The sequence below is a fragment of the Mus pahari genome, chromosome 13, assembly GCF_900095145.1.
Source record: "Mus pahari chromosome 13, PAHARI_EIJ_v1.1, whole genome shotgun sequence".
NCBI lineage: Eukaryota > Metazoa > Chordata > Mammalia > Rodentia > Muridae > Mus > Mus pahari.
In genome coordinates, this window is record NC_034602.1 from 213085 (window position 1) to 229126 (window position 16042).

Sequence of the window (16042 nt, forward strand, 5' to 3'; positions counted from 1 at the left end):
AAGCATTTTAGGTTTAAGTTTGTCAAAAATACTGGGAGTACTAAATTGTAATAAACCCAGTTGGGGCTGGAGAAACGACACAGCAGTCAAAGTAATTTGTCAGAGTACGTGAGTTTGGTTACTTGCACCTATGTCAGCAGCCCACTACTGCCTCTAACTCTGGCCCCAAGGGAGTCCTGTGCCTTCTCGGTAAGCATCTGTGTGCATGTGCACATATGCATGCACAGCCAACATACACACACTTAATTAAAAATAAATCTTTAAAAAAACAAATAAGAAATTAGACTCTAAAGATAGAAGTAAAGACTAACAACCATCATTTTAAATTCAACTTAAAACTTTCACATTAAGTTTTCAGTAGGACAAAAATAAGTGCTATCTCAAAATACTTGAAAATCTTAGTAATAATCATTATTAAACTTTTGAATAGACCATTCCTTAACCAATCCAGAACATACAAATGACAAACCATCATGTTTCATCCTCCCACAGTAAAAAAGACAAGACAACACAAAAGTATTTCCAACTATTTCCCCCTCACAACCTCACAGTATGTCACCAAATACTTTTAGAGTTTTAATCTCAGAAAAAAACCTGGTACACCAAGAACAGTAATTAGTTAATAAAACAACTATTAATATATATGTATGTGTGTGTATATATATACATATATATACACACACATACATATATATTATATATATACATATATATATACATATACATATACATATATATTGTATACATGTATATACATATACATATACATATATACATATATATTATGTATATATATATATACTAGTGAGATATATATCTCACTAGTAAAATAAAACCATGAATCAAAGAAGCTAGAGCCCAGAGAGGCTTCCAATTCATTAAGAAGCCAATGATGAGGTTGCACTTCTGATCCTCCTGCCTCCAATGCCAGAATTAGGGAAGTTCACCACGACCAGTTTTTGGGTGTCAGGGCTTCCCATGTGCCAGGCAAGCAATTCACCAATTAAACTAAACCCAATTACTAGACTATAAAGTTCTAATTATTGTCACCAATAAAGCAACACTGAACACATTCTGACTCCAAGGACTCCTCTAAATCATATATTTGTGTGTGTGTGTGTGTGTGTGTGTGTGTGTGTGTGTGTGTGTGTGTCTTTTTTGAGACAGGGTTTCTCTGTATAGCCCTGGCTGTCCTGGAAGTCACTTTGTAGACCAGGCTGGCCTCGAACTCAGAAATCTACCTGCATCTGCCTCCTGCGTGTGCCACCACACCCGGCCCTCTAAATCATATTTTCCCTGATTTGCTCCTGAAAATGTCCTGGCTTACAGTTTATATTATCATTAAATGATTAATTTAATTTGAAGGGGGAGGGGCAATGTTATTTCAAAACAGTAAAACTATTTATAACTGGGCCAGCAAGATGAGTCATTAAGACAATCCTCTGGGACCCAAATAGAAGAAGGGAAAAATTCTCTCACAAGTTGTCCTCTGATTGCCCCCCCAACTAACCCCCACCCCTGCTGCCAGACACACACACACCATACACACACACACACACACACACACACACACACACACACACATACACACACACACACTGACCTTTTGTTTTTTATATCTGAAATCTTACCAGGTGATAGTTTTCACCTGCAATTCCAGCAATTCAGAGGCTAGGGCAGTCAAGTTCTACTTGACTGCATAGTGACTTCTGAGCCCAGTTTGGGATAAAATTAAGACTGTCTCAAAAAACAAACAAATCTATCAATAGCTCCTAAATAAGAAACCTGGCATGGTGGCACAAGCTTATAAATTCAGCAGTGCTAGCACTTGGAAAGATGAGACAGGAGCATTTGAGATCACGGCTAGTCTGGGCTACATAGCAAGAATGGAAACCTCCCCCGAAAAAAAGCCTTCAAACTAACAATAAAATTTGGTCATATTAAACAAATTGGTTCTAAAAGACAGCTTCCAATATACTACTCAGCAAAATTGACCTTAATGCTACTATTCTTTCCTAGTTATTTCTCTCTTAGACTATGGATAAAGGAAATATCTTCTTCCAACTAGCCAAGGATGAGTGCTGGGATTGCAGACATGTACTGTGATGTCCTGTTTTATTCTGCTCTGGAGCAAGAACTAAAATTTTTGTGCATTCTAAGCAAGCACCAGGATGTTATTTATGTGCTAGAAATGCACCAGGCAACGGAAACTTAAGAATAAATAACAAACAGCCTTGAGGCATACTGCATCAAAAGCTAACCACTTCAGTTTGATGCACCTGAGTATAAATGTTAATATTTATATGGCTCATTTACTCATTCACTTCTATTTCCCCACATTAAAATCCCCCAAATTAAAAGACATTTTCTAAAATCTGCTTTACTGAATTAAATTCTACCTTAAGACTTACAGTCAGGAAGCCTTCTTTCTTTTGCACAGACATATAGCTAATAATAAAAGGATCTCTGTGGTCTTTGGGAAATTTTGCTGTCACAAAGTTTATGTAACTAACTAGACATAGTGCTACACACCTAAAATCTTAGCCCTTAGGAGGCTGAGGCAGTTTCTGTGACTTCAAACCCAGCCTGGATTATATCACGAGATCCTGCCCCCAAAATAAAATAAAGCAAGTTTGGGCTGAGGAGGTGGCTTAGTGGCTAAGAATGCCTGCTAAGCAACCTCAAGGATCTGAGTTCAAATCTCTAGCACCCACATTAAAACAAAATAAAACACACACAACACAACAAAATAAAACAAAACCAAAAATAGGGCATGACCAAATATTAAGTCACCACTGAAGAGTGGGGCGGGCACAGTTAAAGGAGGACAACTGCAGAATCCCTGGGGCTTGCTGTCTGCCAGCCTAGCTCCAGGTTCAGTGAGAAACCTTTTAAGAAAAGAAGACAGAAAGTAATAGAGTATGCAGACATCCTCCTCTGGCCTCTGTGTACCACACACACACACACACACACACACACACATACACACACACACACACACACACACACACACACTTTTATGTGCGCTAAGCTTGGCAGCCCCTGACTATTATATTACCCTGTTAATAGGAAGAGGTAGAGATAGAAATCTTGGGAATCTACTCACTGATTAGACAGTCTAGATGAGCTCAAGACGCATTTAGAAAATAAAGTGGACAAACAACAGAGAAAGATACCAGAATCAACCTACAACCTCCACATTATTTCTTGTATTCTTGTAGCTCAATCAGTAACTGGTGACTCTATGAGCTGAGAGCAAAACAAACAAACAAACAACGTGTCATGCCAGTAGCAAAGAGGCTGTGAGCTTGGGACTGATTAGTGACCTGTCAGTTATCACTGTCTACAGGATTCCAAAACAGCACTTGCCTCATCACAGAAAATAACATGCTGTTGCTGAAGGAAAAGATCTGAGGCTCCCTCACCACTAAGAGACAGCAGACACTGTAGGCTGATGTGCACAGCAGCAACACAAAAGTCCTTAGCCCCAGAGCCAAACCTTACAGCCCAGTTAGCTTGTTTGGTGAGTTCCTAATTAACATAATTCCCCAATTCAATAGCCCAAGCTGGCCTTCAAGTTTCTATACAGTCCAACCTATTCTCAAACTACCTAAACCCAGAGAACCCAGAGAACTTAACTTCTTTCTACTTAATTTCTTTCTCTTTTTCTCTTTCTTCCTTTGGAAATATGGTTTCTCTGTGCAGCTCTGACTGTCCTCCCATAGACCAGGCTGACTTAGAACTCAAAGATACTCTTTCCTTCCCAAGTGCTGAGATTAAAGGTGTGTGCTACCAGGCCTAATTTATTTCTTTTTTTTTAACCTGTTTAATCAATTCTTTGTGTTTCACATCATGCTCCCTACTCAGTCTCACTCATCTTCCTGTCCTCTTATAACCACACTTCCCCCTTGCAACCTCCCCATCAAAATAAAACATCCACACAACTACAAAAAAAAAAGAAAAAAAAAATCATAGAAAACATCTCATCATGTAAGCTGTAGTAAGTATGTCACAGTGTGTCCCACAATATATTCCTCTGTCCTCACATCGTCACTTGCAAATGTTTATTGTAATGAGTCATTGGTCTGGTTTGAGACTATGGCTTCTGTGATGCCCTCAATACTAAATCCCGATCAAGACTCCTCTTAGTTATCCTATTATTACCCTGTGCCACGAAGATTCTGCCCTTTTCACATCTCAATCATTCGCAGATGATAAAGATTTTTGGGTGGGCCAATTCAGAGTACTGGATGTAGGCCTGGGTGATAGCTGAGCTAGTCAAGACTGCTGGCTTTCCCTTATCTGCACCACCAGGACAAAAAACACTGCTCTGGCTAGGCCACCCAATGTGGACATCGGCAGGAAGCAGGGACAGCTCTCCTGTTCTCATGCCCTTACAGCCAGGTCACCTGCACCCACACATCCAGAGCCAGCCCACTGGGCTGCCTAGTCAAGGAACAGGACCCACTCTCCCAAGTGATGCAGCCTATGAGGGGCTGAGTCAGCTCTCCCATGCTCACACCCTCGGGACTGAATCACCTTTGTCCCCTCCATGAAAGCCAGCTCTTCTGTGTTGCCCAGTAGAAGTATAGGGCCCACTCTCCTGTGTGTTACAGCCAATGAGGAGGCAGAACTACCTCTCTCAATCTCATGACCCTCCAGATCAGCTCTCACAACTGCACGGGGCAGGGGGCATCAACACACACAGCACCTCACAGCAGAGCAGGCTTATCATGCCTAATTTCCTAAGTGGGTATAGAAAGTCCCACATACAGGCCAGCTCAGTATCACAATATTATCATTTAAAATGAGTTTGTAGACCCCAGAGTCTCTAAGATCCCTTTTAGCTCCAAAGTTCAATGCTGCTAAAAGTTGGTGGTTGGGAGGACATTCATTCAACAACAAAAGACACAAGTAGGGAGAGGGGGAGAGGAGAGAAGGGGATTCAGAAGAGGGCATGGGATCCCTTGGAACAGGAGTTATGATTGTTATGGTTATGATCCATCTGATGGGGGTGATGGGAACCACACTCAACCACTGAACCATTTCTTCAGTCCCTTGTTTCACTGTCCGGATATTTTGTTGTTGTTGTTGTTGATGATGATGATGATGTTGTTATTATTATTGTTGTTGTTGTTTTCTTTTGTGGGATCTTTGTTGTTGGTTTTTGAGACAGGGTCTTATTGTACAGTCTTGGCTGGCCTAGAACTCAGGTAGACCAGACTAGCTTCAAACTCAGAAAAATCTACTTGCCTCTGGCCTTCAAGTGCTACGCTTTAATGCTAACACATCTGTCTCTTATTTATTTATTTTTATTTATTTACTTATTTATTTATAGATATAGTCTCAATGTTAGCCTAGCCTGTGCTCAAACAAACCTCCAACTAGAGCAGCCAAGATAGGCAACAATACCAGGAGAAAAACCATAGGAACTTGGTTCAGATTCCAGGTTTATCAAATAACTGGTAGATCTGATCAAATTTAAGTCACATTTAAATAAAGGATTAACTTCTGCCTGTAAAGAGACACCATGACTAAGCAACTCTTATAAAGGACAACACATTTAATTGGAGCTGGCTTACTGGTTCTGAGTTTCAGTCCATTATCTTCATACCAGGAGGCATGGCAGTATGCAGGAAGGCATGGTGCTTGAGGAGCTGAGAGTTCTACATCTTGTTCCAAAGGCAAACAGAAGATTGACTCTTCCACATTGGGCAAAGCTTCAAAGTCCACCACCCCCATAGTGACACACTTCATCCAACAAGGACATACCTCCTAACAGTACCACTCCCTATGGGCCAAACATACTCAAACCACAACTTCCAAATTCACTGGGAGGTGATAAGCAATGAACACTAAACTGAGTCATATGAAACAGATTTCTGAAGCAGAGCCTCCATAGGCCAGTAAACCTGAGACCTGAAGAAGAAGGACTTCAAGTTCAAGGCTAGGCAGAACAATAGAATAAGTACAAAGAAAGTCTGGCAGTTCAGTGAGATGCTGCTCAAAATACAAGTAAAAATGAGTCTGGAGAGACAGCTCAGTGGTTAAGAGCACTAGCTGCTCTTGCAAAAGACTCAGGTTCAATTCCCAGCACCCACACGGTAATTCACAGCTGCCAATAACTATAGTTCTAAGAGATCTGACACTTTTTGTGGTTACTAGGAACTCATTCATACAGGTAAACACCCATATACATAAAATAAATCTTTTTAGAAAGTTTAAGAAAGGCTGGGGAGGGACACTTGCCTAACATGCATGAGGTTCTAGGTTTAAACCCACAGAGGGAAAATAAATATAAGTGGGCTAGCAAAGGAGCATAGTGGGGACCACCTGTAATCTTAGCATAGGGAGACAGACCAAAAGGATCAAGAATTCAAGAACTGCCTCTTCTATGCAGACCAGTGGGAGTTTCCATAGATCCTATCTAAAAAGGAGATTTAGCCTGAGTACATAGCAAGTTCAAGGATACCCTGTCTTAAACAACACCACCAACAACAAAATCCATTTGCTGCCACCAAATGTATCATAATCCAGTATACATCTATATAAAATTAAAAATCATGAACAGTCCATCTTTAGTTACTAAGAAACGTCTTAATGATTATTTTCTCATTTTTTCATCCTATTATATGGAAATTAGATGATGCAATGAATGTAAATGAAGGTTCCAACTAGCCCCCATTTTTACAAAAAGTGGGCCAGGGAGATAGCTTAGTAGATAAAGGAGCTGGGATACCAAGCCAGATAGGCTAGCTGAATTTGATCTCGGAAGCTCACAAGGAGGAGCTGAAAACAGACCTTTTGACCTCCAACCTCTGGAGGTGGGGGGCACTGTCATCTGAACACACACAGGGGAGTGGAGGATAGAGAAAGTAAAAAAGTAAATAAAAAAGATACTTTTAAGTAAAAGGCCTTAAAATAGTTCTTGGGTTGAAGATATGGACTAATAATAGAGCCAAAGGCACACAAAACCCTCAGGAGGTTGAGGCAAGACGATGGCTGTTAAAGAGTGAGTTCCTATTCAGCTGAGGGATTAAAAACTTGATTATGTATCAGAAAAAAAGTATCTACCCAGCTTCTTTTACAAGGTGACTTTTCCCTGCTTACATAAACTAGGAACTCCATCTGCTACATGCTAACAACAAGTTGTCATTCTGTTTGCTGGCACCTCTGCAAGTATTCAGTTTGCCTTCAGAACACAAACTGTACAAAGCTCTTTCAGAGATTTGAAAGTGTAACTCCATGATACTTGCCTATCATGTTCAAGGTTAGGCCCCATTTACTCACTGCAAAAGTAAATCAATCCATTCACTCTTTAAGAATCTTCCAAATAGGGCTAAAGAGGTGGTTCAGAAGTTAAGCCACTGGCTACTTTTTCAAAAGACCAGGGTCCCAGAACCACATGACAGCTCACAAATGTAACTCCAGTTTCAAGGCATCTGATATCCTCATAAAAACAAACATGTAGGAAAATCACCAATGCAGATAAAATAAAAATAAATTATTTTTTAAAAAAGAATCTTCTAAAAAAGCATCAAGTTCATTCAAGTGGAGAAATAAGAAAAATATGTACCTATGTTTGTTTTTAAAATGTATTACTGTAGAAAACCTCTACACTTCATTGTTGACAAAACAAAACAAAAAACCACTAAACACCTATTGAAACCAGCCCAGATTGCTAACATATTCATTCCTTTGAATGGTCAACAAGGGGAGACCATGAAACATTTATGACAAATCCTGTTTACAGTAGAATACTATTCTCACACCCATTTCACAGCAGTATCAGTAATAAGTCTTCTTCCTTAGAAAGAAAATTCTCTTTGTTGCCTCTGGTCCATTGTCACATGAAATGCAGCAGTGACACAAAGGACAGTGAGCTCCTGTTTTCCTATCTTTCCTGTTTTCCTATCTTTCCTACCACAAAATCCTGAAATCTCTATGAAACTGTAAGACAAAATAAACCCCTTAAAGGATTTTTTAAAAATATGTATCTTATATTTTTATATATCTTATATGTTTTGAAACAACTTAGTATTCAACATTAGATATAGGATCCTTAGTTATGGATAGTAGTAACTGATCATTAATGATATTTTTAGCATATAAAAGGATATGAATATAAAAGTTGAACAAATTTTTATGTATTATTAGATTCTCAAAATATTCATTATTAATATGTTTGATGTGTAAAATGCATTTAAATAACAAAAATTTAAGAAAGAAAAACAAACAAAAGAGTCACTACAAATGAATCTCACTTAACAGAAAGTTGACAAATAGAAAAATGGTTTCTGAAGATGAGTTTATTGGAAAGTACTTCTCAATGCTCATTCATTCATTGTTTATTTATTCACATTTGGGCAGGTGCCTCACACTCTGTAAGACTGTAGAAGGAAGACCACTACTCAGCATGTCCTTCAGGGTGGACACACTTGCTTAGTTTGTTTGTGAGACCCAGAGTCTCAGAACCCGCACTGTGTATGTGTGTGTGTGTGTGTGTGTGTGTTGGGATGGGGCACGGGGGGGGGGGACATGGACCACAACTAGGTGTGCATTTCAGATACAATGGTATTCTACAATCATGCAGCAAAAACAGATAGTATGCCTGTCGCAAGTGACATTCAGGCTTCAGGCCATCTAATCCCACTATTTACTGACTATCTTTCTTGATGCCTCAATATAGGAGTTAATTATATATATTTAAAAGGCTACATTTAGAAATCATATTTCCTCACCAAATTTTTTAGTAGAGCTACTCCTTTACTGGTGTGTCCTGAACAACAACAACAACAACCATAAATGGGACACTAAGAGAAATAGCATGTTGGAACATCCTAAGACAGAAATCTTTCACTGATAGGTCTCACAAATCAAAAACACTTCTTAATCCTTTAAAAGAACCAAAAGAACCAAAACAAAAAAAAAAAAAGTATTGGAAAAACTAGATGCTACTTCTACTATATTGTTTTAACCCATCTGTCTCAGTGTTTTTATTTTTAAAACAGAAGCAATCCCATGCTATACTTATTGCCCCTGAACTGAGTCTAATTTTTAAATGGATAAAAGATGCTATATGAAAAATCATTAATAAACCCTTTCTAGACTGGTGAGATATTTGCTACCCAGACTGATAACCTAACTTCAAGCCCTAAAATCCATATGGTAAATCTTTGTCTGACTTATTCGAGCATGTAATGGCACAAGTGCACATGTAGCAAGACATATACATACTAAATCAGCCTTTTAAAAGTGTTCTGCCCATGAGGTTTGATTATAGCAAACCTTAGGCAAAATAATGCAGAGAGAGGGAGAACTCAGAAGTAAAATCAATCACAAATTTTCCAACTCACTATGGGTTGATAATTGCTGATAAGTGATGTTTATTATATTATTGTTCTGTTCTATATGTTTGATATTTTCCATAATAAAAATATTCAGAGTCAACAAGATGGATCCTCAGGCAAAAGCCATTTGGCAACAACCCTAAAGACCTGACTTTGATCCCAGGAAGCCCAGCAGGAGAGAACTGTTCCTTAGAGTTGTCCTCTGACTACCCCTACACATTAATAATAATAATAATAATAATAGTAATAATAATAGTAATAATAGAGTAAAAACTATTGAAAATGTGTAAGGCAAAAAGTTTTGCATTTAAAAAAACTCAGAACCAAAAATGAGGTTCTGGCACAAAGAATCAATTAGCAAATAAAAGGAAAACTTGCTATTTCTGAATGATTAACTGCTGGCTGGCATTTGGAAGGTTAAGGCAGGGGTCAGGAGTTAAGACCAGGAAGTTTGGAACAGGTCTGGAGCTACTAGAGATCCTGTCTCAAAAATAAAAGCCAGCCAGATATGGTGTCTCATGCTGGTAATTCCATCAACAGGAGGAGCAAATGGGTAGGGTCATCCTACATACAGTTCCAGGCCAGCCTAGCCTATCTAAAACCTTATTGGGAGGGAGGTGGTGTCATAACTTTTTAAATATTTAATAAATATCAAAATAAATATAATATCAGAGCAAAAATAGTTCCCAGAAAACACTCTCATTTCATTTACAAGCAAACAAAAAGACATGATTAAGTAACTTTCTCACATCTTCAAAATTGGTGGGGAAAAATTGAAATCTACTACATTTCTTCTAGAACATAGCAAACATGATCACTTGAGGATTATATAGATGTTAAACAAAATACTAGGCTTTTAAAAATGGGGAGGGTGAGCACATCTATAAACAAACATGTTACCTTAATACATCTTAGAGAAGAAAAACACACACCCAAGATCACAGTATGCCCTATCAAATTCAAAATGTCACATGGCAATGCAATTCCAAGAATTAGTTTCCAGTATTTAACCACTATTCCAAAATTAAAGTCTACATGACAGCACTTGTTGCTGGTTATTTACATAAAACAGGAGTCACCACCATTAAGCCATCTAAACAGCAATACTGCTCTACACATCAAGCATGGTAACTCCACTATATTTCTTGGCAATACTTTAACTTTTGACAAAACAGCAACAAGGCCTAGTGCTAATTTACCAAACTCATTAACCAGAAATTGGAAAATAAACATTTAACTATGCTTATAAATCCAAGCTGGATGTCTTCACAAATTGACATATGCATATATTATACACCAAAGAAAAGTTGCATATATTCCCTGAAAAGAATATTCCTTGGCAAGTCTATCAAAGTGACTAACAAACTTTATTTTTACTGTGCTCAAGTTACACAAACACCTAAGGAGAACACACAAAGTAACTCAATTTTAATCCTTTAAAAAGAGGGTTTTCGGGCTGGTGAGATGGCTCAGTGGGTAAGAGCACCCGACTGCTCTTCCGAAGGTCCGGAGTTCAAATCCCAGCAACCACATGGTGGCTCATAACCATNGCTCATAACCATCTGACGCCCTCTTCTGGAGTGTCTGAAGACAGCTACAGAGTACATACATGTAATAAATAAATAAATAAATAAATAAAACTTTAAAAAAAAAAAAAGAGGGTTTTCTTTGATTACATTGATCTCCACTTTTATGGATCCTTAATACCATAAACTTCTTTATAATCCAGTCAACAGAGCTGTTAATTGTGACACTTTATGGTCACTCTAAGACAAATTAAGTGCTTTAGTTTTGCATCTTTTAAGTAAAAGAGCTACTTTTCACTCAGTTGAAGAGTACAAAAAACTTGTCAGAAGCCCCCCAATAATCAGCACATAAGAATTATCCCGTAGAGAGATACAGCAGACTATTGTATTATAAAACCCTGAGTCATTGCCCGGTTCACTCAGCAGGTTCTAGTTAACACAAATGACATGCGCTGTGCAATCACTTATCGGTAACCATATGCATAAACATAGTCTTACCAAATTATATGTAGCGTACCAAACAAAACAGCAAAAATCTTATATAATAAGGTCTGCCAAACTAAAGGTGTGCATAGAGCAAATGACCTCTCCAAACTTTTTGCCCCATCATTACTTTTCACCAGCTCTAATTCCAATGACACTATAATTTGCGGCTAGTGCGTACGGAAAACAAAAGAACTCCTAAAGTTGATGTTAACTTTTATTCATCTAACCAACTCAAAACCACAGTCTGGCCAACAAAGCCCGGGGTCAACCTAACAGCGCTCTTCACTATTTCCCTTAGAATCAGCGAAGTCTTGACCGAGGAAATGTCACAACAGGAACATAAACTTTTCCTAGAATTCTACGACAACATTCTCAACGTCTACTCAATCTGAGAATGCGCTGACTGTCCATTTGAAACGAATCGTTTCAATTAAATCCACTAAGCCAGAACAGCAAACAAGTCCCCCCAAGAAACACAGTAACACAGAAAAACACAACACACACAACCTCCTACTGTCCCTACTTCCTACGGTAAGAAGTGTAAAGGCGTGGATCGACGAGGAAGGAAGGAAAAGAAAAAAAAAAAAAAAAAACAGAGGAAGCACAGAAGCGAGGACAAGTCGCTTCCCCAAAGACCGGAGCTCTCTATCCCGCAGCTCCACGCGCAGAACCCCAGGGAGAACCAATGGGAGCCGCTCGTCCCTATGTCCGGGGACGCCTGTGGCTCCCCAGAACCTGGCACGTCAAGAGAAAGGACCAAAGGACCAGAAAGCTGATCGTGAGAGGCGACCGTCAGGACCCAGAAGTCCCACAGAAAGCAACGAGGAGAATGGGTCTCCCCGGGCTCGGCCGCGCCCCTGGAATCCTGCACCAGGTCAGCGCCGTCTGGACAGAACAGTTGAGCAGCTACAGCGTAGACAAAGAGCCCGGCCCGCCGACGGCTTCAGTCCACTTACGTGGAGAGTTTCCGCGTCCAGAAGAGGCCCCCGGGCCACAGCTCTTGGAGCTGTACGGCCTGGCCCAGGTAGCTCTTGATCTGCGCCAACTGCACGTCGGACTCGGCGTCCAGCCGCTCGGCGTAGGGCAGAAGCTTGTTGTACACGATCTCCTTCTGCGGGACGAAAGCCCGCGGGCCCAGTACCGGCCTCCCGCCAGGCTCGGGGGGCTCCCCGCCGCCTGCCCGCTCCGGAGTCTCCATTAGCCCGGGGCCGCCCCCGGCCCCCGGCCCGCTGCGGGCTCAGCCTCGTCCGCGTCGCCTCGCCCTCGGCCCGACCGCTGGGCCCCACTCCCGCCCCGGCTGCCCGGCGCGCTGCTGGACCCCGCGCGGCACCCGGTTCGTTGGCGGTGGCAGCGGCTGCTCGGCCCGGACCGCTCCGGCTCTTCTGGTGACGCTGCAGCCGCAGCGCCGGGAGTTTCCGGACCGGCCTCAAGTCACTTCCGGGGAGGGGAGGGGCGGAGCCGCAGAGGCGGGGCGGAGGTAACCTGGCTGCTTTCTCGCAGTCTGTCGGCGGCTGGGTTTGCCAAGCGAGGCTGCCCGCTAGAAACAAAGAGACCCTACGCTGCTCCAGCAGGATCCTGAGGCACGGAATCCGAATACCTCTCCACAATCAGTATCCTCTCTTCTGGGCCAGTTTATGGAAGAGCAGCTTGTATCCCAGCTGAGGGCGGGAGTGTGGACAGCGAAGCAGTATGAGCACAAAGAGTTCTAAGCCAACCTCTGCTTCCTAGTGGCAACAGGAGACACTATCTTAAAAAAAAAAAAAAAAAAAGTGTATGGAAGAATCTGTATACACAGTAGTACCCTGTGTTTCTCTGTCCCTTTTAGCCCCCACCTTTCTGATATTTCCCTGTCCACCCTCACTCCAAAAAAGTTACTCAACAAATATACTTTGTGTGTCATCTTCTCATTTAAGGCCCCTATAAAAAGTTTAAGAACGCCTAGTTCTCCCCTTAAGGACACAGAGGCCTGCTGAGAAACAAACTAATAAATTACAAGATAACGCATTGGTAAATACTGGATAAGTACCGAGATACCTGGGAATTCTAAATGAAGGCCTACCACTTCCGTAGAAGTTATTTTCAAATTAATCTGTAATGTTGATGGCAATGTTATTTCAATAAAGAAAGGAGGAAGATATATCTATCCGCTGACAGAAAAGACTAAGGCTGCAAGCTTGTTTTATGGTAATTGAAGATTCAGGCTGGTTAAAGATTGCTTGCCAGAAGGGAGTGAATAGATTTATTGAGACTAAGAAGTAAATGCTGGAGAATTGAGATTGATCTAAAAGTAACAAGAAATTTCTAAGAAAGGACACTGTAACATGCCCCTGTCATCTCAGCATTTGGAAACTCAAGAGCAGGAGGGTTGTAGTTTAAAGCCAACCTAAGCTAAACAAAAACAAAAAAACAGAAAAGGATTGCCAGCTGGCCTATGAGTTCCACTAGTGGTAGCCCTCTTTCCTAAGCTGAGTTCCATCCCTAAATCTTCAAGAAAATATTTTACAAAAAGAGTCACCATCTCAAAAGAGAATGTCTAAAAAACAATAAGCCTAAGGGCAGCATAATGAAATTTACTTTTGTTTCTTTTAGTTTTATTTTTTTGAGACTGGATTTTACTCTGTAGCCATGGCTATTGTGAAGCTGCTATGTGTTAAGACCTGTGTCTAGTCACCCATTTTTGTGCTGTTACTAATATTATAAGGAAACTTTCTCATGCCCGAGTTGATTGCATATTCTGTGTTTTGGTGTTCTTGGAAACCAACCACAATATAAGTCAGTTAAAACTGCTTTGTAAAATATGTAATGAAATATTTTTTTAATTAAAAAAAAAAAGAACTGCTTTGTATAGTTAGCCACAATAAGCTTGGACTGGAACCCACCACCAGACAGCACTTCTTGCACATGTCTATGACCTTTTATGGTTTTTGCTTTTATAAGCTGCCCTGGAATAGACCCCAACATAAAAGAGAGGCCTACACCAATATAGGAAGCTATTTGGAATAAGACTTCCATTTTGAGTAGAGATTGAGTAAAGTTTAACCTCCCAAGACCTCCCAGGGAACTGACATCCTACTTGGCAGAAAGAGACATGTACGTGGGTAACTAGCATCCTGGTTGGCAATTTAAGACATGAGTGTTAAGCGAAGCAAGTCCTCTACCACAGCTGAATACCTCAACCAATAGGAGCTGGACAAACAGACAACAAAGATATGTTGCCAAGAAAATCCCCTATCCCTAAATACTGATTGGTAAAATAACTTGGCACAGACGTTTGTGGATTTAAAAGCTTAAAAGCTCTCTGTAGGTGGGTGGGTGGGTGGGAGAACACCCTCATAAAAGCAGGGGGAAGGAGGATGTGATAAGGGGTTTCCAGAGGGGAAACCTGGAAAGGAGATAACATTTGAAATTTAAATAAATAAAATATCCAATTTAAAAAACAATAACAAAGGAGGGGGGAGAAAGAAAGAAAGAAAGAAAGAAAGAAAGAAAGAAAGAAAGAAAGAAAGAAAGAAAGAAAGAAAGAAAGAAAGAAAGAAAGAAAGTTTTGTAGGATACTGGCTCATGGTTGCAGCCAGCTTCTGAGTCTGGTCTATAACCCTGATCAATCATTCCGGGGTTGAAGGATCAATAAACTATCCCTGTCTGACTAAAATCTGTATTTGTGTAGTTTGTGAGGTGACTCATGGACTAGAATACTATGTAAACCAAACTGATCTTGAATCTTGGGCAACCCTACAATTTTTGGTATGTACCACACCTAACAAAATTTCACATTAAAATGTTTTATATTACAGGCATTTCTTACTATGTGCTCATGCTGTGAATGACTTACAGGAAATGATTATTTGTAGTTGGTCTAATGTTGTTTGTATTTAACGTTAATTTGGGCCCCCTAAAACTGTTTGCTCCAAAGACAAGTTAGTCTGTAGGTAAGACACTGGGGGACTCTGCCCCTAGTTAATTCTGATTGTTAAATAAAGATGCCAGCAACCAATAACTGGGGAGAAGAGATGTAGGTGGGGTTTAGGTTTTCTGGGCTTAGGACCAGGAGGAAAAGGAAGGAGGAGAAGCAGAAAGGAGCCTCTATGGAAGAAGAAGAATGTACAGGAGGGAGAAGGAGAGCTACGATAGAACAGCTGAGCCATAAAAACATGATCACATGGGTTGTCCAGTTGGAGTTAAGAGCAGCCCAGACAGAACACAGACATTAGTAAGAAGTAACATAGAATTGTCAATAGAAAAGTAGATTATAACAGCATAGAGGGTAGGCAGTTGTCCTTCCACAGAGGAATGGATAGAGAAAATTTACACAATGGAATACTACTCAGCTATTAAAAACAATGAATTCATGAAATTCTTAGACAAATGTATGGATCTGGAGGATATCATCCTGAGTGAGGTAATCCAATCTCAAAAGAACACACATAGTATGTGCTCACTGATAAGTGGATATTAGCCCAAAAGCTCTAAATAACCAGGATACAATTCAGAGACCACATGAAGCTTAGGAAGAAGGAAGACCAAAGTGTGGGTGCTTCAGTCCTTCTTAGAAGGAGAACAAAATATTCACAAGTCTAGACAAGGCTGCCCACTCCCTCCCTACCTATTCAATATAGTACTNGAAGTCCTATCCAGAGCAATTAAACAACAAAAGGAGGTCAAGGGGATACAAATTGGAAA

At 40.4% G+C, this 16042-nt stretch overlaps 1 protein-coding gene across 1 annotated transcript in view; it reads right to left on the reverse strand.

The window, feature by feature from the left end:
• Psme4 (proteasome activator subunit 4) overlaps window positions 1-12745 on the reverse strand; it is a 110760-nt gene extending 98015 nt beyond the window's left edge. The window contains exon 1 of the mRNA XM_021210953.2: window positions 12319-12745. Within this exon, the coding sequence (XP_021066612.1) occupies window positions 12319-12560 (242 nt within the window). The 5' untranslated portion in view covers window positions 12561-12745. The remainder of the gene's footprint in view (window positions 1-12318) is intronic.
• Window positions 12746-16042: the final 3297 nt, after the last annotated feature.